This window comes from Pecten maximus, chromosome 5 (genome assembly GCF_902652985.1).
Source record: "Pecten maximus chromosome 5, xPecMax1.1, whole genome shotgun sequence".
Lineage (NCBI taxonomy): Eukaryota > Metazoa > Mollusca > Bivalvia > Pectinida > Pectinidae > Pecten > Pecten maximus.
The window spans coordinates 2,230,778-2,257,178 of NC_047019.1; the positions used below are offsets into that span (position 1 = coordinate 2,230,778).

The following is a 26,401-nucleotide window of genomic DNA, read 5'->3' on the forward strand; positions in this document are numbered from 1 at the left end:
GCTGTCTTCCCCAGAGTAAACTAAGGTGCTGTTTTCCCCAGAGTAAACTAAATTGCTGTTTTCCCCAGAGTAAACTAAATTTCTGTTTTCCCCAGAGTAAACTAAATTTCTGTTTTCCCCAGAGTAAACTAAATTTCTGTTTTCCCCAGAGTAAACTAAGGTGCTGTCTTCCCCAGAGTAAACTAAGGTGCTGTCTTCCCCAGACTAAACTAAGGTGCTGTCTTCCCCAGAGTAAACTAAGGTGCTGTTTTCCCCAGAGTAAACTAAGGTGCTGTTTTCCCCAGAGTAAACTAAGGTGCTGTTTTCCCCAGACTAAACTAAGGTGCTGTTTTCCCCCCAGAGTAAACTAAGGTGCTGTCTTCCCCAGAGTAAACTAAGGTGCTGTTTTCCCCAGAGTAAACTAAGGTGCTGTTTTCCCCAGAGTAAACTAAATTTCTGTTTTCCCCAGAGTAAACTAAATTGCTGTTTTCCCCAGAGTAAACTAAGGTGCTGTTTTCCCCAGAGTAAACTAAATTGCTGTTTTCCCCAGAGTAAACTAAATTTCTGTTTTCCCCAGAGTAAACTAAATTTCTGTTTTCCCCAGAGTAAACTAAGGTGCTGTTTTCCCCAGAGTAAACTAAGGTGCTGTTTTCCCCAGAGTAAACTAAATTTTGTTTTCCCCAGAGTAAACTAAGGTGCTGTCTTCCCCAGAGTAAACTAAGGTGCTGTTTTCCCCAGAGTAAACTAAATTTCTGTTTTCCCCAGAGTAAACTAAATTGCTGTTTTCCCCAGAGTAAACTAAATTGCTGTTTTCCCCAGAGTAAACTAAATTTTGTTTTCCCCAGAGTAAACTAAGGTGCTGTCTTCCCCAGAGTAAACTAAGGTGCTGTTTTCCCCAGAGTAAACTAAATTTCTGTTTTCCCCAGAGTAAACTAAATTTCTGTTTTCCCCAGAGTGAACTAAATTTCTGTTTTCCCCAGAGTAAACTAAATTTCTGTTTTCCCCAGAGTAAACTAAATTTTGTTTTCCCCAGAGTAAACTAAGGTGCTGTCTTCCCCAGAGTAAACTAAGGTGCTGTTTTCCCCAGAGTAAACTAAGGTGCTGTTTTCCCCAGAGTAAACTAAGGTATTGTCAGTGTAACATTTTGTTCATTAGGAGATTTCCTGTTTCCAACAAATCTCTGAAATGTAGTTGTGTTCCCCGAGTAACATTTAATTTCAACAATTTTTGAAATAGGTATTGCCCTTTTTTATTTCAGTTATTAAATTATCAGGAGGTCTCTCTTTGGAGGATTTGTAACCATGACCATGAAGTTTGCTAGGGATTTCTACTGAACAATTCCTTCATTTACATATCTTATGCAATTTGATTCATAAATCAATGTCAAATTGGCATCAGACAGGCATGTAATGTTTCACTCTTCGGTACATATGTTTAAACCAATATTTCAGAAAGTAGCACTTGTTCTGACACAATGAAAACACTGACACTTTTATAATATTTATTTTCAATTTATTGGTAATTGTGAGATGGTGGGCGTCGCCCCACACACCTTACACATATATAGGTATCACATCCACCCAGATCTGGGTAGTCTCCCCTTGTTGCATAGCCTTGCGTTCTGGTACCTTCAGCTTGTACAGAAAATAGAACATTATTTGATTGCTTAAGACAGCACAAATATACACAATCGGTACAAATTAATATTCAATGATAAAATGATGACACATGAAAACATATCAATGAAATTCTTTTTTACATGAAAAGACATGCACATGAAAATATATATGGTAACAAATTAAAATTTTCAATGCAAAATTTTATAATACATTATAACATATCAATAAGAGAAAAACAAGACGTTTATGAACAGATCAACGACATATTCAATGAAGAAGTTATATATGAATTATGATATTTGATTGTGATGTATATAGTCTACCTGACATTACCTATACATGTGTATTAATCTTTTCTGTTCTTGTTACTGTTTTGGCCATTAGTTATTGTTTACTTGTTAAAACCCTACAACTGACAATAGATGTGTCATTATATAGACTATAGAAAACCTTTTATTCCATTAAAACATCTTACATCGCTAAATCACTTTATACGGTGAAAATCTTTTATACCATTAAAACATCTTACATCGCCAAATCTCTTTATACAGTGAAAACCGTTTTATGATATAAAAATTTCCTTGGCAATGTTATAACTTGAAAGTTTTACGTTGAATGCAGTTTCCATCTTAATAACTAAACAAGTTCAATTTATAGATGGATCATGTGACATGCATGAAGCAACATGGATTTCAAGATCTGCTTACATCTTGTTTCAATCATATTAAAAAAAAAACACTACTAATGAAAAAAATAAAGGATTTAAATAAAGAAAAAATGATGAAATTTGAGGAGCCCTGAAGTATCGTCCATTTGATTCATGTTTTTTTCTCAACCAGACAGAAAATTTTAGATATATAATTCTTTTCATGGTGATATGAATTCAAAAATCTTCCAGCTCATTATCACTTGAGGAATGTGTTCCTTCCCGTTTATATTTCATATTATTGTTTTGAAGTTATCAGGAATATAGGAGTTAACTAAATAATTAATTTTAATTAAAACCTACACTGTTTAATATATTTCTAAATTATCAATTAATGGCATATCTGACTAGTGTATAATTACTTATACATGGAACATTACAATGTTCAAAATTTGGTGCTCAATTGATAATTGAAAGACTGTTAAAATTGTTTAATTATGACAAAGAGAACTACAAAAACACATAACATACCTAAATCATCGTGTTGTCATTTAAAACTCAATCACATAGTTAATGCGTTCTATACTTTCTACAATTTTTGGCAATACCGGTACAATATAATTATGAAACAGATAAACATTTTGATACTATCACAGAAGAAGCATAAAATATATATATATATATCTACAGTTGTATAAACTAAATACTTATATTTCACAGAACTTTTCTTAAAGAAATTTCTCTCAGCATCAGTTTTTTTCAAATGTCAAGGATAAAATAATAGATAATAGGGTTGGCCCAATGGTCAACAGCTCCAGCAAATTAACCTCTACGCCTGGTAGACAAAACAATATTTTTAAAGGAACATATAATCATGAGCTACGGGATAACATGGGCTCCTACTTGGTCCAATGTTACAAAAAAAAACCTGGCAAAACTTGAGGTAACCACTGTGGAATCTTGTTTTCTGAGATTACTGTTGACAGCATAATTCTAATCTGTAAGTAACTAACCAGTTCAGAGATGTATGATCAGTTTGAGGCAGAGTTACCTTGTAGTAGCTGGTGGCTACCAAACATAACATCATACAGGAGATATAATGCATGCTACAATGTTTGTTAGCAGGGATTAAGGGTCTTGCCCAAGGACTTGGTCAGCTTCCTGGAAATTTATTGGTCTATAACTCCACACAACACTAATGGACAGTCTTTGGTCTGGACTATAGTTGTTTGGGTTCTGTAATTTCATACAAGACAAAATTAACAGGGACGATATTGGTCTCATAAGTGGTTATTGCACAAAAACCTATAGCTACACATGGTTGAGTGAAAATGACCACAGGTTACAATCAATGTGACTAATAAACATATGAAATACATCTGGAAGAATGATATGTTAGTATAATGGAAGGATTTACTGAGTTCAAGAATCTACTGACAAATGTACAATGGCTAAAGGGTAATGGCATGATTGATAACCATATTTATCCGCCCTGCTAATCAGCCCACCCACGTACATTGCAGTTCAATGAAAATATTATTTAACTCCTTATGATTTTCACAGGGTATTAATGGTACATGGAACAACACATATGGAAGAATGGGATCTTGATTTTGATTGGATGAAAGCATTTCCTGAGTGGACACAACATGATTACATTAACAAGTAGATTCATTTTCTATGACAATTTGTTTGTAGGATAAAAGTTGTGTCCTTTACTTAAGGACTCGCACAACTAAATCAGCCAATCAGATGCTGTTTCACATGAACCAATCCCAGAAAATAGAAACGTTTTCTGAGGTTTGTAGTTAACATACAGCATAGGTACCGCCTATATACGCGAATGAGAGTAATGTCTTGAGATTTGAAAAACAATTTTTTTTATATCTGTTGTATACAATATACACTTAAGCAGACAAGCTGTTAAAAAAAGTGAAATGTATTTGATAAATAATCATACACTACAGAGAAAACCTACAACACAAACCACAGCCAGGTGTCATGTGTTAAGCCAGGTGTCATGTGTTTAGCCAGGTGTCATGTGTTTAGCCAGGTGTCATGTGTTTAGCCAGGTGTCATGTGTTTACCCAGGTGTCATATGTTTTCCCAGGTGTCATATGTTTACCCAGGTGTCATATGTTTTCCCAGGTGTCATATGTTTACCCAGGTGTCATGTGTTTACCCAGGTGTCATATGTTTACCCAGGTGTGATGTGTTTACCCAGGTGTCATGTGTTTACCCAGGTGTCATGTGTTTACCCAGGTGTCATATGTTTACCCAGGTGTCATATGTTTACCCAGGTGTCATATGTTTACCCAGGTGTCATATGTTTACCCAGGTGTGATGTGTTTACCCATGTGTTATGTGTTTACCCAGGTGTCATGTGTTTACCCATGTGTTATGTGTTTACCCAGGTGTGATGTGTTTACCCAGGTGTCATATGTTTACCCAGGTGTGATGTGTTTACCCATGTGTTATGTGTTTACCCAGGTGTCATGTGTTTACCCATGTGTTATGTGTTTACCCAGGTGTCATATGTTTACCCAGGTGTCATGTGTTTACCAAGGTGTCATGTGTTTAGCCAGGTGTCATGTGTTTACCCAGGTGTCATGTGTTTACCCAGGTGTCATATGTTTACCTGTAAACAACATTTTGTCTCTCGTGATATACATCTGGATATATTTAAAGAATGCCTCATAAAACATCAGAACATTTTTTAACTACATGACTTAAGATACGTAATTATATTGAAGACCTGTCCCTATACTGTTGAGATATCTTGTTTTGCAATTGTTGTAAATATAAAGTTTACATTACATTACATTTACAACACACGTCTGTGTAACTGTGCAATGGTAGACCATGACAATGACATTTAATTGATCAAATCCTAAATATCATATTTATCCTGTAATAAGCCAGCCCATATCTTTTGCTATTCTATAGAATTATAAACAAGTGCTGATTCTGTTTTGTAATACTCCAGCTTGGATTATATTCCTGAGTGTGTTGTCCGCCCGGGCTTATTACAGGATTAATATGGTAACACACAAATCCTCTTACAGGATTTATAGATAACGTGTCAGAATGATTAAACACCGGTTTATGGAGACCTGGTACACACAACACTTACATTATAAGTTATTACTTATCCTCATTAAGTATAAACATTTAGCACTAATTAGTTTTTTGTATGCATATATGCCATAGTTTAGCAAGAAATAGCATCATATTAGCATTTCTTTTCATATTTAATGTTAAAACAAAATCACAAAAAACTAAATTCTATAAATCTATAAATTCAAGATCACATAATTAGCACTCTTGCTTTGACATTATAAACACTACCTTGTATATTTAGCACTAAATGACATTATAATACCTTGATGTAGTAGTTCAAACAGACATTAACATCACCCGTTCATTTCACATTATATTACATGTACAATAATTTGCTGGACATAGCACATTTAGCACTTTGTAATTTACTGTGTTTGATACATTTAGCACTTGGAATATTTTGACACTATTAAACACTATTATACATGAATGAGTTATGTCTGAAAAGACAACAATATACCAGCAGAATTTGTACTATAATGTTTACAGTAGTTTCAGGAAAATACTTATCATCTTAAACTATGGACAGCTCTTTATTCTCAAGTAGCATATTTGTCTTTTTTCCCATTCCCAGAAATATCAATGAATACTGATATCTGATACAGATACGGATGCTGAACATTTACATGAATACTGATATCTGATACGGATGCTGAACATTTACACCTGTGTCCTATAGTCAGAGTTTAATGACTAAGCTGAATCAAGGTCAGGGTATTAAAACAATCTGTTTTCAGAATTTATTATTATTGCCCGCTAGAGGCTTTCACAGGTGTATTAAAGTTATGGATGATTTAACATTCACAAGCTTATAGGTTTATATATATATATATATATACATGTATATATATACCGTGGCGGCTAATTCATGTATCCATCCCCGACACCCGAGAGAAGACTTCCAGTACAGGTGTACTGAAATTCACCTCAGATCGTGTACAATATTAATTAACAAGGATATTTGCATAATATTTTCACTCTTATATTGTACATATTGAAAATCTTTACTTATAATAGCTAGATTTAGTTTAGTAAGTCTAATAATTTATCATATCAAATTTTCTAATAGAATCTTTTCTAATTTGATTGTGAACAAAATTATTTTTATCCCTAGTAATAGTTTCCAAATCTGAGAAGATAAATTACATAGACAAACTTTTGTTTATAGTTATTATGAAGATGGGAGTTAGTAAACAACTTTTTTTTTGTATAACAGTTAATTAGCCCGGATGGAACTTATGAGCCTTGTAATAACACAAACCAAAATCAACAGATGATGACAGACAGGAGTATTTGAGAGTAAATGGCTCAAAATAGAAATTTCTTATCAAAATTTTATTACACTATTACCTAAAAATCATCAAAGAAGTATAAAAAATAATAAAAATATATTTACACAGTGATGGAGAGTTATTTCTGTCAGATTCTAAATTGATTTGGATTATATATTGTGAACCTATGGATCTTGGTGTCAAACCCTTATGGACATTTAAAGATGTTTGTGTATATTACATTGTATCCATTTCTAAACAAAACAGCAGTCAAAATATACCCGTAGGTAAGATAAAGTATCAGAGATTTACGGTACCAGGTAGTCATCCTCAAACAGAGATTTACGGTACCAGGTAGTCATCCTCAAACAGAGATTTACGGTACCAGGTAGTCATCCTCAAACAGAGAGCTGTAGGTGTAGAACTTGTTACTAAACCTAATAATATTATTACTGTATTCATTATGAAATAAGCCAATCCCCTTGTGCCAAAATTTTAGTTCTGAAGGGGAGCTTAATTGCGAACATCATGTGTGAACACAAATTGAAAACTTTATTAAATTTACAAAGGCAAACTTTTTGACAGGGACTTATTTTCAGATGAATATAGTAATAATATCTACACTTTCTACATTTAGATTCTACAAATGAGTCTGCAATGGCTGACAAATGACAACAATTATGCATGTTACCATGGAAACAAACACACATGTAACTCTGATTTCAATACATCCACAAACGTGTGTGATAACTTCCACAAATTCCAAGGTTACAACTTTTCTCGGGCAATGGCAAACTTTTATGAAGTTGTCTTTCAGCATTCCGCTTCAATGTAGCTATATGTATAACTATAGCTTCCTCCATAGTGACATAACATCTTATCCAAGGTAAAATGAAGGTTACATCTTCATTGGACCAACAACAAAATTTGTTTTCAAAATAAAGTCTCCAAAACTGGAATATTTCCCTAGGTCAGCTTCAAAAAAGTTGTTGCCGGGATGAAGTCTTTATCAGCAATGGTGTAATTCTTGTATTCTCCCTCCATTTTTTCCCATTCATCAAACTTTCGACACCTATCATTCACTTTAAATCTTTAGGTCCTCATGATAGTCCTCAACCCCTGGTCACATGACAGGTCAGGTGACCTGTTTCATTCACAAATTCATTTCTCACACTTCACACAATTCCCGGTTCCATAACCCTCATTGAGCATTGATTAGTCAAATGCAGATATCTTCTGTCCAATGAAAAGTGTTGTTTGACAATGATATTTAGGTCTGTCGTCGAGACAACGAAATGAGATTTGCTTCCATCGACGATAGGTTACGTGATTAAAATCCCTGTAGAGAAAAAGCATCTATTTAAGCAGGAAATCTTAATTACCATCAATCAGTTTCAACTTTATCAAAAGACTTAACATGGGTTCATGCAGACAATTTTTTTATCCTTAAAATGTTAAATTCAGTTTTATTACATCTCTGAAACCCATGAATGTAAATTGATAGCAGTGTACTTTACATATAGCTCTCTTATCAAGCATTTCAGATTAATTTTAGATAAATTAATCTTTTCTGTTTTAATTTTGCCAAAATCGACAATTTTAAGATCAGTCTCCCCAAACAGTATTACCCAGAATGTGTTTTGGTTGACAAAGAATTCAGTGCTGAGAGACAAAACGGAAGGCAGGGAGATAACTCCAGCGTATATCACAGATATAAGAGCACTGTATAACAGTTACATGTGAAATCTTTACATCTAAACAATAAATGTCTTGTACCTGTGGGTGATTGTTACTGAGCATATCAGGGAATATCATCGTCACTTTCCCAAGGCGGGGCTGTCGGCAGCATGTGTTGGTGATATGAAATGTCTGTCAGATACACTTGATCCGACGGTGTCTCGAAGAATGGGTACGGGAAACTGTTGTCACTGACGATGGAAGGAAGCGGGTGATAGGATGCCTTGTGGCACTGTGTATCCTCAATAGACACGGTACCTATCACAATATCCACTGGCAGGCGAACTTTCTTGGCAAATCCTGAGGGTTTGATACACAGCTGAAAAACAACAAAGATCAGTAGTAAGTTATAGCTATAAATAAAGTTCATATTTTATATTTTAGTTCAGAATTTAACTAGAACATTTACAGTATATAATACTGTATACACAACAGAATTTATAAATATTAATGGAAATAAATCAATTTATCCAGTCTGCTTATAAGCCCAGATTTTTGCTTTAAGACAGAGATGGTGTGTTGGCCAACTTGTCTTATTGGACGATAAGTACAGTATAATATTCAGTTCAATGGTATCTTTACTCTTTCCTACTTGAAACTTTAATACAATGACTCCATACAACAGACAAAGCTGAAAGCTCATATTCATGATCGACAAATCCTTTATACACAAAGAGTGAACTTTCATCTCAAGGAGATATAATGATTGACCTTTAACCTTGTCCAACATTTCTGACATGTTTTCCTTGTGCATTTTACAGCCTTTAGATGAGCAAACATTGAACTCTGAACTCAAGATCATATGATTGAACTTTGATCTTGAGGTCTTACATACTGTTTTTGGTATAAATGATTCATTTATTGAATTTTAAACTCCGGCCTTTGACCTTGAGGACCTACCTCTATACTGTATTGTACATCTATAATTTTACAGCCCCGTAGGTGAGATGCTGGTACTGTTGGAATGCTTAGTAACTCTTTCTGCCATGTCTGTTTACCACGAGGGGCAATGCCACCTTTGTGTACCGTAACCATGGTCGTTGACTCTGAGAAGCGCCCTCTATACGAATAGTAGGTTACATTCTGAAAAAAAGTAAAACAAAATATAATTTAACTGATTTTTACTTTGCAGGGTTTTCAAAAACTGTCTCACAAAAGTTTTGCCTTCTTATTTTGTTTTCAGTAAGAGGAATATAGTATCTCTTAAATGGATTTTGCTAAAGACACCTTATACCGAAGACAGAAACTCCAAAGATAATTCTTGTTTGCAAAAATTTACATTAACATGACACGCACATGATAAATAGAAAAGCCACACAATCACATTAACAAAGACCTTTATTGTACAGTTTTACACTGTAAGTGTTTAATTGGTAAATAAATTCTTAAGAACATCTAAAATGATAAAAAAAAAAAAGGCTCAGCAGTGCCATCTGTTTCTGCAAAAGATGTCAAACCACTAACTTTATCTGTTCAACTTCATGGACCTGTTAGCGTACAAACAAATTTAGTTAAAGTACACTGTCTGTGGCAACTCAGAGAAAAAAATCATGATTCCCAAACAATCTCATCCTGTTTGGAGCCTGAACAAGAAAAGTCGATTTCTATACATGCCTAAAATATCTTTCAGATTGCCCCTCAAAACAACAGACACCCGTTCAATATCTACATTTTCACAGAAAATGCTGCAACTACTGCAGATTTTGTTCCTGACAAATCCGGTTATATTGATTTATGTGGACAGTGAAGCTGGCATGTTTGAAACCTCCAGTGGACCAGAGACTCTAATGGAACATCTCAGCCAGCCTGCACCATCAATCCTTAGAACATATTAAACCCCACAGCTTCGATACTTGAAATCTCAAATCTCCTCAAATAGCTTTTTGGTGTTAACAGCATCAGCAAAATGGAAAATTTGGCCAAGGTTTCATACATCTCCCGACTTGAGGATGTGTGAATTTTTTAATTTTTTTTCCATGCCAAACTTACACTACATCCACAAATTTGTTGAAAGTTACCCTTATCAACTTTCTCTCTTTAACTTTCTTCGAGATATGCAGATTTTCTGAGTACAATCAAGATATTGATGAACTTTAAGACATGAAATACCTGATTCTGAAGGACTGGTATAGATTGTAAACAATGCCTCTTGTTAAATACTTGAATGTTGAGTGTTTTGTTTGCTTGTTTTTTAAGCATTTATTTTAAAGACTTTTATTACATTTTATTATTTTTTACCTTTATTGACTTTAAGTGAACATCATAATTCATTTGCTATTACTAATTATATGTAAGCTTTTAATTGATATAAAATTTGAGTTGGCTACACTATGTCTAACAGGATTACACATGATAGAAATAAAAACTTCATATAATAGTGGAATTGTGTTTTTATCCAGGTCTGTTTGCAGATGACCTCATACAAATTTACAAAATATGAACTCCAAACCTTGTTTATAAATTTCTCTCGCCTATCAGGAGAAGCCCTGCTAGTTTCTGTCAGATCTACACTGATGAGATATATCCTCAATTCCCTGCATGCTACATGCTTCAGCAGCTGAAAAACATGCTTCGTGTCATGTATTAGAGACTGCGGATAGGATGCTGGAAGGTAATGACATGGAACTTGATTCAATAAATCCCACATGTTTCCCTCCTTACTAATGCCAGGTATCCCCCCTCCTTCTAATGATGAACCTGGACATTGACCCCTGGTCAGGCCAGCTGTTGGTCATCTCTATCCAGTGGGTCATTAGTTGGCAGTAATTGGATAGATATGCTCCAAGAGAGGTGTATCAATCTATTAGTGTTAGAGATAATATGCAAGTCAATCAAAATTTACAAAGAAGATAATCAATGTCATAAACAAGGGAGACCAGTCACTGTCGGGAACACATTATACAGGGGAGATAATCACTGTCAGGAACATATTATACAGGGGAGATAATCATTGTCAGGAACACATTATACAGGGGGAGATAATCACTGTCAGGAACATATTATACAGGGGAGATAATCACTGTCAGGAACACATTGTACAGGGGAGATAATCACTGTCAGGAACATATTATACAGGGGAGATAACGCTGTCAGGAACACATTATACAGGGGAGATAATCACTGTCAGGAACATATTATAGAGGGGAGATAATCACTGTCAGGAACATATTATACAGGGGAGATAATCACTGTCAGGAACATATTATACAGGGGAGATAATCAATGTCAGGAACATTATAGAGGGGAGATAATCACTGTCAGGAACATATTATACAGGGGAGATAATCACTGTCAGGAACATATTATATAGGGGAGATAATCACTGTCAGGAACATACATGATGTATTATACAGGGGAGATAATCACTGTAAGGAAAATATTATACAGGGGAGATAATCACTATCAGGAACATATCATACAGGGGAGATAATCACTGTCAGGAACACATTATACAGGGGAGATAATCACTGTCAGGAACATATTATACAGGGGAGATAATCACTGTCAGGAACATATTATACAGGGGAGATAATCATTGTCAGGAACACATTATACAGGGGATATAATCACTGTCAGGAACATATTATATAGGGGAGATAATCACTGTCAGGAAAATATTATACAGGGGAGATAATCACCGTCAGGAACATATCATACAGGGGAGATAATCATTGTCAGGAACACATTATACAGGGGAGATAATCACTGTCAGGAAAATATTATATAAGGGGAGATTACTACTGTCAGGAACGCATTATAATCACTGATCCTACAATATGAGGGAGATTATCTTTGTCAGACACAAGTGGTTGAATCTAGCTTCCACTCACTGATTATAGCTTAGTTTCAAAATAATCAATTTCATTACATTTTATGAATGCAAAGGCTATCATTGCTAGACCCTTAGCTATTTCTGTCAAACTACATCTATGTACATATGGTTTGATGTGACACACCAATATTGATAAGTTATTACCCTAATAGTTGTCTCACTTTTCTGTAAAATCATAGATTATCCTCCCTTCTATCATCTAAATTGTAGATGTTTTATCCTCCCTTCTATCATCTAAATTGTAGATGTTTTATCCTCCCTTCTATCATCTAAATTGTAGATGTTTTATCCTCCTTTCTATCATCTAAATTGTAGATGTTTTATCCTCCCTTCTATCATCTAAACTGTAGATGTTTTATCCTCCCTTCTATCATCTAAACTGTAGATGTTTTAAATCCTATTTCATTTGACCTAGGATCAATCTCGCATCATTACGCAATATGCCATTTAGAAGATTTATCATCAAAGTAAATATTGTCTTTTAGTTATTGTCTTGAAAAAATAATAGTGAAGTGAATTATTTAATAAGGCCTATTTAATAAAAACTAGTACACATAAGTAGAAATGCTCCAGCTTTATACAAACATTTATTGAATGCAGCATTTTTATTTGGCCGAAATGAAGTCATCTTTCAGGGCATATAAAATTTATTCCTTTGATGCAGATGTCAAATTACTTTAATGCCTAGACATTGTTCTATACATTTCCTGCCATCCTTAATTATACTCCATGTTTATCACAGCCATTGTCTTATCAAATCCCCAATAGCCGACTAGAATACAAATGCAGACACTGCAAAATTGACATTCAACAAAAGAGGAATGTTTTGTAACTTTCTCTCTTGGTCAGACAAATCATTCCTGAGATGGTCATTCCTGGCATAACTTTATGATATTATGTGCATGATGCATGCAATGCTGCTGTCAGACTGGTCAGCCATGATCTCATCAGTTGTCCACCACAGCAGACCAGAAATGGTTACCACAGAGTATCGATGTAATGATTAGATACCAGCCCTATCTGTCCAGAAAATCAACCAGTTTTATCCCCCTTCCAATTCAACATCACTTTGGAGGCAATAATATCAGGAAGCACAGCAAACAGAAGGACTATTACTGCCCCCTGGTAGACAAACTGGAGAACAGAGGTCTCAAGTCCCATAACTGTCACCGATATAACAGTCAGAGTTTGTGCCAAATCTAATACTTTTCCAGTTAAATCTGGTCCCTAAGTATTAAGAGGATCAAATCAACTTAATAAGGCTTCTTCTGTAAAGATCTTAATTACATCATATCTGTTAGCTTACACAACAAGATATTCTAATATAATCAAGAAAGATCAGTGCAAAATACTCACATAATCACAAATATATATATATAACGTATACTGGTACATCAATTATACATTGAGCATGCCATTTGTTGGATTCTATAGAAGCCATATTATATATGTTTTACAGCTCTCTGAACATAATTTATTTTATTTGTGAATTTACACTATTAAGTTATATCATGAACATAAGAATATTGATGTCTTGCCAATTTTCTAATCAAACTAAGTGTTTTGGTGACAAGACAGGAAGTACATGATACAGTTCACAGGTAAGACATTAACACCTGTCTGTTAACGAGATAACACACCTGGTTAAACATTTATTGGTGAATCATTCAGAGTCTATTAACACCTAAACTGTGGCCAAACAAGATTACAACATACATTTTGGTTGTTATTTATAGAGAAAACTGCCAAAAGATATACATCTAGATAATCTGGTTCTCAGGTATGACTGGAATATACAGCAGATCAAATAAAGTTAGACTTCTGTGTAATTATGTCTCCCCACTCACAGACCGTTCAACCGACCTGTACCAAATTATGTACAAATTCAGAAATCATTTTACACGTCGTCCCTAAAAGGACTTGCCATGGGCCTGGAAAATAGGGCACAACTCCTAAATCTGGACAGACTTGCTGATGTTTGTCAACAAGAGTATCTACAGTGGTGAATTACAGTTAATGTCAAGGTACAGTATCTATAACGATATACCATATACCCGGAGTACAGTATCTATAACGATATACCATATACCGGAGTACAGTAACTATAACGATATACCATATACTGGAGTACAGTATCTATAACGATATACCATATACCAGGAGTACAGTATCTATAACGATATACCATATACCGGAGTACAGTATCTATAACGATATACCATATACCCGAGTACAGTATCTTATAACGATATACCGGGAGTACAGTATCTATAACGATATAACATATACCCGAGTACAGTATCTATAACGATATACGCGGAGTACAGTAACTATAGACGATATACCCAGATACCGGAGTACAGGTAACTATAACGATATACCATATACCGGAGTACAGTATCTATAACGATATACCATATAACTGGAGTACAGTATCTATAAACGATATACCATATACCGGAGTAACAGTATCTATAAACGATATACCCATACACCGGAGTACAGTATCTATAACGATATACCATAGTCCGGAAGTACCGTATCTATAACGATATACCGGAGTACAGTATTATACCATAATACCGGAGTCCAGTATCTATAACGATAGACCATATACCCGAGTACAGTTATCTATAACGAGATACCATATACCCGAGTACAGTATCTATAACGATATAACATATACCGGAGTACAGTAAGTCTATATAACGAATTACATATACCGGAGTACAGGGTATCTATTACGATATACCATATACCGGAGTACAGTATCTATAACGATATACCATATACCCGAGTACAGTATCTATAACGATATACCATATACCGGAGTACAGTATCTATAACGATATACCATATACCCGAGTACAGTATCTATAACGATATACCATATACCCGAGTACAGTATCTATAACGATATACCATATACCGGAGTACAGTATCTATAACGATATACCATATACCGGAGTACAGTATCTATAACGATATACCATATACCGGAGTACAGTATCTATAACGATATACCATATACCCGAGTACAGTATCTATAACGATATACCATATACCCGAGTACAGTATCTATAACGATATACCATATACCGGAGTACAGTATCTATAACGATATACCGGAGTACAGTAACTATAACGATATACCATATACCCGAGTACAGTATCTATAACGATATACCATATACCGGAGTACAGTATCTATAACGATATACCGGAGTACAGTATCTATAACGATATACCATATACCGGAGTACAGTATCTATAACGATATACCATATACCCGAGTACAGTATCTATAACAATATACCATATACCGGAGTACAGTATCTATAACGATATACCGGAGTACAGTATCTATAACGATATACCATATACCGGAGTACAGTATCTATAACGATATACCATATACCGGAGATAGGCAGCATGTACTGGAGTTAGGCAGCCGAAATGTACTGAGATTAGACAACTGAAATCAACTACAGTTAGGCAGCTGAAATGCATTGGAATTATAGGCATCAGAGCTGTACTAGAGTTAGGCAGCGGAACTGTACTCAGATATGCATCCTTTCATCCCCAACACAGCACTGTTGAAAGCAGATAATTTGCTTGCTGACAACAAAGTGTGAAAATATTTCTCCCAAGAGAGAAACTTGATCAGTGCATTTATCAAACTGTGAGAAAAATATGAAACATTATATACATATGTACCTATTGCCTGAACTTCAGATGTAAAAATGGACTTTTATATTTCTGTGTCTGTGACCCATTACTACAAGATCATCTTCACAAATAAACACACCCCCAAAGGTCTCCTGTACTTGTATTGGTACAACTCTCCACCAAGTTCATAATCCAAGGCATGTTTGGGTCCTTTTCTCTCTATTGAAAATCAGACCTCAGACTTATCATAAGACTCATATCAGCATCATTAATTGATTAGATTTTTCCCATTATTTTCCATCAGTTATTTTTTCTGTGAAAAATTGAACATGTTGAGAAACCCAGCATCTATTTATGTTTCAAGTATTATTTCAAGCTTCAAAATATAACTAGGTGATACAGATCTAGTAATTACAAAAAAAAACTAAAAAAAAAACTTGAAAATTGGTAACCTGTTGCATTTGTAGCGTGATGCATTGTGTTTACATTTTATTTTGATGAGGTGGACACATGATTTTATGAACCCAGACAAATGTTAATATAAAAGTCAGTTTCATGGACCATAAAAAAACTTGAAGTTCACCCAATTTTTCGGGAGTCATCAATTTGCCATCAGGTGTAGAGTGTCTGTCAATATCATGGTTTACAAGTTCATCAAAACCTCGTAACACCTCTTTTTTCTCATCAAAGGTCAATAACTCAACACAAAACAATTTGTAGGGAACAGAATGAACACAGCCAGACATCTATAGACCCAACTAGATCCCTGACTGCTGTTGATGATTCACACAAATATATTAAAAGCTATAATCTGTCAAATCTAAAATTATTAGAATTAATACATAGTTTTACTGTATAAATTAAGGCAGCGTAACAAGATATTTCTGACAAATGGTGGCGGTATAACTAAAAAATGTTGCTAAGACCTCATGCTATATAAAGTTCTCTCCCAGTTAATGGTGCAGAATTTTGGATCTTGTACCTGTACACTGTACCAGTGTGGATTGGACACCTCTATGAGGGACATCTGTGTGGATTTGACACCTGTATTAGGGAGGCCGTGTGGATTTGACATACCTGTATGAGGGACACCTGTGTGGATTTGACACCTGTATTAGGGACACCTATGTGGATTTGACATACCTGTATGAGGGACACCTGTGTGTATTTGACACCTGTATTAGGGAGGCTGTGTGGATTTGACATACCTGTATGAGGGACACCTGTGTGCATTTGACATACCTGTATGAGGGACACCTGTGTGCATTTGACATACCTGTACAAGGGACACCTGTGTGGATTTGACATACCTGTACGAGGGACACCTGTGTGCATTTGACATACCTGTACGAGGGACACCTGTGTGCATTTGACATACCTGTATGAGGGACACCTGTGTGCATTTGACACCTGTACGAGGGACACCTGTGTGCATTTGACATACCTGTACGAGGGACACCTGTGTGCATTTGACATACCTGTACAAGGGACACCTGTGTGGATTTGACATACCTGTATGAGGGACACCTGTGTGCATTTGACACCTGTATTAGGGAGGCTGTGTGGATTTGACATACCTGTATGAGGGACACCTGTGTGCATTTGACACCTGTATTAGGGAGGCTGTGTGGATTTGACATACCTGTATGAGGGACACCTGTGTGCATTTGACACCTGTTTTAGGGAGGCTGTGTGGATTTGACATACCTGTATGAGGGACACCTGTGTGGATTTGACATACCTGTATGAGGGACACCTGTGTGGATTTGACATACCTGTATGAGGGACACTTGTGTAGATTTAATTCTGCGAGTACTGAGGTTCTTTATCTCCGCCCAGACAGGAATTGCCTCCTTCATGACGAAACCTTTTCGTTCCAGTTTGATGGCTGCGGTTACAGTACCAGCAACACAGCACCAAGACCCTACTGCCTCAAATGTGTCGTTTTCTACCGGAAGCTGAAAGGACAAAATACCTAAAACTCAAATGTAATCTAAACTGTTACCATAATGTCTGTATGTTTATAATCAAATTAGTGTACATAGAATTCAAAATTATATTTATGAGATACATGTATATAGTGACCTTGACCTCCGATATTAAATATGTTGATATGCACTGGGAGATATTAACATCCTCTTCACTGTTTTGGTCAGAAAAAATGAATTATTTTCTTATATAAACAAGATAATCATAACTATCATGTATCACCACTGTATTGTATGTTCAGGGGGCTGTACATGTACTACTTCATATCACTTAGAATTTTCTATTTTTAACCAATGATACCAAAAATATTCTTTCTTCACTAACAAAGATGTTCCATCCAAAACCAAAACATTGGTAATTCCAAACAATAATATTTACAAAATTGCTTCCCTTCCATCAATATTTATCCAGGTAAAAATGTGTTTTTTAGTTGAAAAAATTGAGTTTCAAATGGACTGAAAAAAATATTCATAGTTTCTAAAAATAAACTATCACTGTAAATAAAATAACAATGCTGTTTTGATTGACTGCAGCAGAGTTTTGTTCTATTTCAATGGCAGAATCGGAAGAACAATTGAGTAGTGGATCCCTGTGATCCCTTAACGAGGCCAGGCCAGACTAGCACCTGGTTTACCCTAGTCTGTCTGACATGTGTGTCCCAAAAACATAAAGTACTGTTAACTTGATACCATAGATTCCTTTCAATGTATCAGTTTACTACTGTGTCAAAAACTGAATAGAATTTGTTTAACTAGTTAAACCTGAAAGACCAATCAAAGGAACCTGTGTATAAAGGCCACTCAAGAAACAGAAAGGTGGTCTTTATAGACAGGTTGTCTATATAGAGGTTTACATAACTCAAACCTGTACATAAGGGTCACCCAAGGGAGAAAGGTGACCTTCTAAAGACAGGTGGTCTATATAGAGGTTCACATAAACTCAAACCTGTACATAAGGGTCACACAAGGGAGAAAGGTGACCTTTATAGAAAGGTGATCTATATAGAGGTTCACATAAACTCAAACCTGTACATAAGGGTCATCCAAGGGAGAAAGGTGACCTTCTATAGACAGGTGGTCTATATAGAGGTTCACTTAAACTCAAACCTGTACATAAGGATCACCCAAGGGAGAAAGGTGACCTTCTATAGACAGGTGGTCTATATAGAGGTTCACATAAACTCAAACCTGTACATAAGGGTCACCCAAGGGAGAAAGGTGGTCTTTATAGACAGGTGATCTATATAGAGGTTCACATAAACTCAAACTTGTACATAAGGGTCACCCAAGGGAGAAAGGTGACCTTTATAGAAAGGTGATCTATATAGAGGTTCACTTAAACTCAAACCTGTACATAAGGATCACCCAAGGGAGAAAGGTGACCTTCTATAGACAGGTGGTCTATATAGAGGTTCACATAAACTCAAACCTGTACATAAGGGTCACCCAAGGGAGAAAGGTGGTCTTTATAGACAGGTGATCTATATAGAGGTTCACATAAACTCAAACCTGTACATAAGGGTCACCCAAGGGAGAAAGGTGACCTTTATAGAAAGGGAATCTATATATAGGTTCACATAAACTCAAACCTGTACATAAGGGTCACCCAAGGGAGAAAGGTGACCTTTATAGAAAGGGAATATATATATATAGGTTCACATAAACTCAAACCTGTACATAAGGATCACCCAAGGGAGAAAGGTGACCTTTATAGACAGGTGATCTATATATAGGTTCACATAAACTCAAAGGTGACCTTTATAGAAAGGGAATCTATATATAGGTTCACATAAACTCAAACCTGTACATAAGGGTCACCCAAGGGAGAAAGGTGACCTTTATAGAAAGGTGATCTATATAGAGGTTCACATAAACTCAAACCTGTACATAAGGGTCACCCAAGGGAGAAAGGTGACCTTTATAGAAAGGGAATCTATATATATAGGTTCACATAAACTCAAACCTGTACATAAGGGTCACCCAAGGGAGAAAGGTGACCTTCTATAGACAGGTGGTCTATATAGAGGTTCACATAAACTCAAACCTGTACATAAGGATCACCCAAGGGAGAAAGGTGACCTTTATAGACAGGTGATCTATATATAGGTTCACATAAACTCAAACCTGTACATAAGGATCACCCAAGGGAGATGGTCTATATATGTAGGTGTCCATTACTTTATTTAAGATATCTTAAGTATTTCATTAACTTTCTGAAGTTTTTTTTTTTCAATAGAACTTAACAATATAAAGACATTTAGGAAAGAAGAAAGAACTTATCAATCAGTTTTTTTAGAACTCATCAAGATCTTTAATAGAAAGACTGAAACGTGTTTTGTTCACTTGAAGGCAGGTAAGTCTCTATGTTTGTGTTACTCACTTATACTCCTGATATTCATACGAATAGTTGGATTTCTTGTCTAGATTTAAATACACGAGTGAAATATGATGATATTATCTATACACCAGTAAACATGTTTGACTGGCCTATCACTGATAACATTAAAAGGTAACTTAATATCTCCGTCAGTTCCAGGGATATTTATAAATACACCAACATGTTTATTACCACAGATCAATGCCCGCCTATTATAGTATCCAGTTTTATTTTTGTTTTAAATTAAAGGCTGTAATCCCATACACAACGATTTCCATTCATTTCTGACTCGGAACAAATTAACAACGTCATAAGTTGACTATCAGATCCATAAGAGACATTACCATTGACGTCATTCAGTTCAATATAATTGCTAGATATCACCATTTTGTCCTCAAATTCAAAGCAGTACAAAAAAAAAATCTTACGGAACAACTGAACTACAAAGCTTCCCAAATAATACAATATTACCATGTTTTCTTCCTTAGCAATTGTCATTATTTGAGTACTTATAATTATATAATGTAACCCAAAACGTTCTGTCTGTACTCCATATTGATTCTCTCAATGCAGTGCTTGGGTAATTATTATACTAAGAAATCGAGATCTATGGGAGGATGTGATAACTGGTCCGAATTACAAAAGACACAAAAACGGAATTGTGACGCACAAACAAGTCCATAATTCTAACTCAAAATTGATTTAAAAAAAAAAAAAAAAAAAAAACAAAAAGAAAAACAAAAGATAGCTTATGTGGAGACCCTTCAAATGTAAAAGACCAGGTGCTTCAGAAGGGTCAGCAACTCCTTCAACATGTAAGTCTGGTTATAATCCAGGAAATGTCATGAACTGGGCACGAACAAAGGTCACTTAGTACTCACCGCTGCATCAGGTTCAGCGTTAAGGTCAAGGGCACCCATGACAGCGAATTTACTGGTACGTGTAGGGTGGGGTCCTCCTGCTGTACAGATTGTCATCTTAACAAAGTAGCGAAGTCGGCCATGTTTGCCCTTGAATGACGAGGGGAGTCTTTGTGGTAATGTAAACTCAAAAGGGAAATAATGTGAGCCTGGATGAAGAAAGGCGCCATCTTTCATGTCCTTCTCACCTGCAATGAGAATCAAGGAGCTATGATAACTTTATATTTTTAAGGATGAGATCAACATCTGTCTGTTCAGGGTTTAACATTCTAATAACATTCAATCATTAATGAAGAAAGAAAGAAAGAAAGAAAGAAAGAAAGAAAGAAAGAAAGAAAGAAATGGGGTAGTAGATCTATTTTGGTCTCTTCAAACCCTGAAATGAAGACCAGGAAGAAAATCCTCTTCAGGGAGTGCACTCTTAGTGACCTCTTCTTTGATGCAGCATGAATGGGATACAGAGGTCCCTATCCTTTGGTTCTTCAATGTCCCATCACTAGAAGACATCAGAGAAACCACCCTTACCCTGTAGAGAGCTTCACAATTAAACCACCCTGACTCCTGTTTTTAACACCATGTACAAGACTCCTGTTTTTACACTATGTACAAGACTCCTGTTTTTAACACTTTGTACAAGACTCCTGTTTTTACACTTTGTACAAGACTCCTGTTTTACACTTTGTACAAGACTCCTGTTTTACACTTTGTACAAGACTCCTGTTTTTACACTATGTACAAGACTCCTGTTTTTACAATATATACAAGACTCCTGTTTTTACAATATATACAAGACTCCTGTTTTTACACTATGTACAAGACTCCTGTTTTTAACACTTTGTACAAGACTCCTGTTTTTACACTTTGTACAAGACTCCTGTTTTTACACTTTGTACAAGACTCCTGTTTTACACTTTGTACAAGACTCCTGTTTTTACACTATGTACAAGACTCCTGTTTTTACAATATATACAAGACTCCTGTTTTTACAATATATACAAGACTCCTGTTTTTACAATATATACAAGACTCCTGTTTTTACAATATATACAAGACTCCTGTTTTACAATATATACAAGACTCCTGTTTTTACAATATATACAAGACTCCTGTTTTTAAACTATGTACAAGACTCCTGTTTTAACACTATGTACAAGACTGCCGTTTTAACACTATGTACAAGACTGCCGTTTTTACACTATGTACAAGATGCCTGTTTTTACACTATGTACAAGACTCCTGTTTTTACACTATGTACAAGACTTCCGTTTTAACACTATGTACAAGACTCCAGTGTTTACACTATGTACAAGACTCCAGTGTTTACACTATGTACAAGACTCCTGTTTTTACACTATGTACAAGACTCCTGTTTTTACACTATGTACAAGACTCCTGTTTTTACACTATGTACAAGACTCCTGTTTTTACACTATGTACAAGACTCCTGTTTTTACACTATGTACAAGACTCCTGTTTTAACACTATATGTACAAGATGCCTGTTTAACACTATGTACAAGACTCCTGTTTTTACAATATCTACAAGACTCCTGTTTTTACACTATATGTACAAGACTCCTGTTTTAACACTATGTACAAGACTTCCGTTTTAACACTATGTACAAGACTCCCGTTTTACACTATATGTACAAGATGCCTGTTTAACACTATGTACAAGACTCCTGTTTTAACACTATGTACAAGACTCCCGTTTTTACACTCCTGTTTTTACAATATGTACAAGACTCCTGTTTTTACACTATGTACAAGACTCCTGTTTTTACACTATGTACAAGACTCCCTGTTTTAACACTATGTACAAGACTCCTGTTTTTACACTATGTACAAGACTCCTGTTTTTACACTATGTACAAGACTTCTGTTTTTACACTATGTACAAGACTCCTGTTTTTACACTTACCTTTGATGGGGAGGATGGTTGTGTAATTAAACACTTCTTCATCTGATGCCTGTATGTCACTGGAGGTCATCCACTCAACCTTCGCTTCTCCCACAGCTTCCATGCAAACCGCTGCAACCAGACATATCTCATTAATATTCCAAACTGAGTAATCATTAAAATAACTGAAGTCAGGACAAATCAATGTTAATACAACAAAATCTAATTAATATTAATGATACAGTAATTACTTAAACAAAATCTAATTAATATTAATGATACAATAATTACTTAAACAGAATCAATAAAAATAATTAAACTATAGCCAGACATATTCCCATTCCAACTGTATTAATTATCAAAATGTGAATTTTAAATCAGCACAAGTCGACACTAATTAAGACACTGAATATTTAGGATATGGTATATGACATTATGCAGAGTTTATTTTTGGATGAATCTGTTATATTAGTCAGAGGTCAACAATGGTCACTATAATTATTATAATGTAAAATTGATATTCAAAGATTTTTTGACAATTAGAATTATATTAAAATATAATTTAACAATGAAAATTAACTAATAAATAAAAGTCTTAATATAATATGATTTGATTCAACCAACCTCAAATAACCTGAGAGTAAAATTTATATTCCTAACATTCCCTCTTTGTAACAATTGGACCAGGGTAACCTTGAGAAGGTACGTGAAGTTCAGATCTGCTTCACACCATTCAGACACATTTATAATAGGGACGTAGGATGAGTAATGTATAAACATAACAATCCTGTTTGAATTGTTACAGATGAGAAACTTCCTCCGCAGGTAAAAAACTATAATACTGTGGCCAATGTACTTTACAAATATACTGTTCAGGAAGAAAGGCAAAATATAAAGGTCTTAGTGTCTTAGGTATGGAAAATACATATATTTTAGGAAATAATTCTGTGTACAGTGAAATCTGAGGCTCCTAAACTTAAGTCTACAGGTATAATGTGTAACATATAACTTTACCTCTTAACATAAATCACATGGGTACACTGTGTACCGTCACATACATCCTAAACATAAGTTATAGGTATCAATTTTAAGGTAGCATATAACCTTAACTGAAGCACAACTCAAAGCTTTAATGCACATGGTAGCATAAACCCTTAACTCTAGAAATCACAGACATAATGTGTAAGGTAGCATACAACCTTAACTCTATAAATCACAGGCATTGTGACAATGTATGGTAACATACAACCTGAAGGTGTAAGGTAGCATACACCCTTAACTCAAGCACAAATCACAGGTTTACCCTATAAACTTGAGAAGTACACACCACTAAATCATCAACATGACATCAATTCTAAGTGAAAGTCACAATGATCAACAAAATCCGACCAAACATTTCAGAATGATGTACAAGTTATTAGAGGTAAATAATGACACCTGTTGAGGAGATGGATATGCTTATTTATCAACATGTTGCCAAGTAGATCAAAACGACACCTTGATGGCAGATTCTGACAGTAGAGACCAATAACATTAGTCAAGGCTGAGTTTGTCCAACCATAACATCCATGTGACTTAGTGGCTGAGCAGAGGGTCATTAAGTGTGTCAGTCATTATTAAGTGTGTCAGTCATTATTAAGTGTGTCATCACTTGGTTGTTAGACAGTAATCAAAGACCAGAAGATCTCTCCTGAATTGATATGGAGTTACATGGGTTATAATTTAATTTTGTATGAAACACGCATTTTCATTGGATGAAATAATTTTGTTATACCTCCATAACAAAAATTTTGACGTTGCGAAATGTAACGTCATTTTTGATTGGCTGATGACGTTGCGTAATAATTTATCAAAGAAAAGAGTTCGCCAAAGAAAGTGAAAAATCTTGGTGTGTATAAGACGAAATTAAATTATAAGAATTAACATTAATTATTTTTTCTGTTATACAGTCATAACATAAAAAACTGGAGTGTACTCTCTTCATAAACCGCTTCGCGGTTTATTTAGAGTACACTCCAGTTTTTTCTGTTATGACTGTATAACAGAAAAAATAATTGATGTTAATCCTTAAATACACCAATTCAGTCTTAGATATACTTAATATCATACTATGTCATAATCTCCTCCTGGTGGGAATCAATATCATATTTATCCAGCAATAAGCCCATGTCTGGTATTAAGCCCATCTATGACCACTACATTTATACATGCAAAATTGAATGAGAAGATATTCTTCTATACAATATATATATAATATATCTAGGTAAATGTACTAAATGTAAAAAAAAATCCAGTTAAAAAATCACTTCAGGATATCGAAATATATCACTACATATATTCCTCACAAGTAAATTCTGATTGAAAGGAAAAGAAAATTTGTTGATGTGACATATATCACTACATATATTCCTCACAAGTAAATTCTGATTGAAAGGAAAAGAAAATTTGTTGATGTGACATATAGAGTAAATGAGACTGAAGTTTAAGACAAAGTTTCATGACATACCACAATCAAACACTGAAAGAAAACCCTTTTAACTGATATGGAAGTGTCTGTTAGTAAAAAGGAATAAGTATGGGTCTATGACATGTGTAGGTAAATCAGTATCACTGCCGAGCAGACGGCACACTGATGTGTGAAGTAATAATACACAGCCCCATAAAACAACATCTGCACCACAGTTCTCTGTAAGTAATGAAAGCCCTTCCGCCTCTCCCCAGGAAACCAGGCACTTCAGAGTTTGGCAGGAGAAACCACGTCCCCAACGTAAACACCATGCAAAGGAAAGACCATTTAGCCTTGTGCTTCTATCAAAGTACATCTTATTAATTCTAATAATTTTCTTAAAGCTACAAAATCTTTCTAAATATATAAATCATTTGATTCCATTGTAGACAGATTCTGTTGTAGTTAACTACAAAACAAGAAATTCCGTTGTAGACAGGTTCTGTTGTAGTTAACTACAAAACAAGAAATTCCATTGTAGACAGATTCTGTTGTAGTTAACTACAAAACAAGAAATTCCATTGTAGACAGGTTCTGTTGTAGTTAACTACAAAACAAGAAATTCCATTGTAGACAAGTTTTGTTGTAGTTAACTACAAAACAAGAAATTTCATTGTAGACAGATTCTGTTGTAGTTAACTACAAAACAAGAAATTCCATTGTAGACAGATTCTGTTGTAGTTAACTACAAAACAAGAAATTCCATTGTAGACAGGTTCTGTTGTAGTTATACTACAAAACAAGAAATTCCATTGTAGACAAGTTTTGTTTTAGACAGATTCTCTGTAACCCACTCTCTTTGTCTGGACGAATATAAAGGTTGGAAAGATTCCTGAAA

The 26,401-nt window shown here is 35.0% G+C and overlaps 1 protein-coding gene across 4 annotated transcripts in view; it reads right to left on the bottom strand.

Annotated features, from left to right (window-relative positions):
* Positions 1 to 1,474: 1,474 nt before the first annotated feature.
* LOC117326834 (arrestin domain-containing protein 4-like) overlaps positions 1,475 to 26,401 on the bottom strand; it is a 123,040-nt gene continuing 98,113 nt past the window's right edge. For all 4 annotated transcript variants that reach the window (XM_033883601.1, XM_033883603.1, XM_033883604.1 and 1 more), the window contains 6 exons: positions 23,079 to 23,189; positions 21,120 to 21,346; positions 17,649 to 17,831; positions 9,273 to 9,455; positions 8,412 to 8,691; positions 1,475 to 7,974 (listed from right to left, as the gene is read on the bottom strand). In XM_033883601.1, the coding sequence (XP_033739492.1) occupies positions 8,437 to 8,691; positions 9,273 to 9,455; positions 17,649 to 17,831; positions 21,120 to 21,346; positions 23,079 to 23,189 (959 nt within the window). In that variant the 3' untranslated portion in view covers positions 1,475 to 7,974; positions 8,412 to 8,436. The remainder of the gene's footprint in view (positions 7,975 to 8,411; positions 8,692 to 9,272; positions 9,456 to 17,648; positions 17,832 to 21,119; positions 21,347 to 23,078; positions 23,190 to 26,401) is intronic.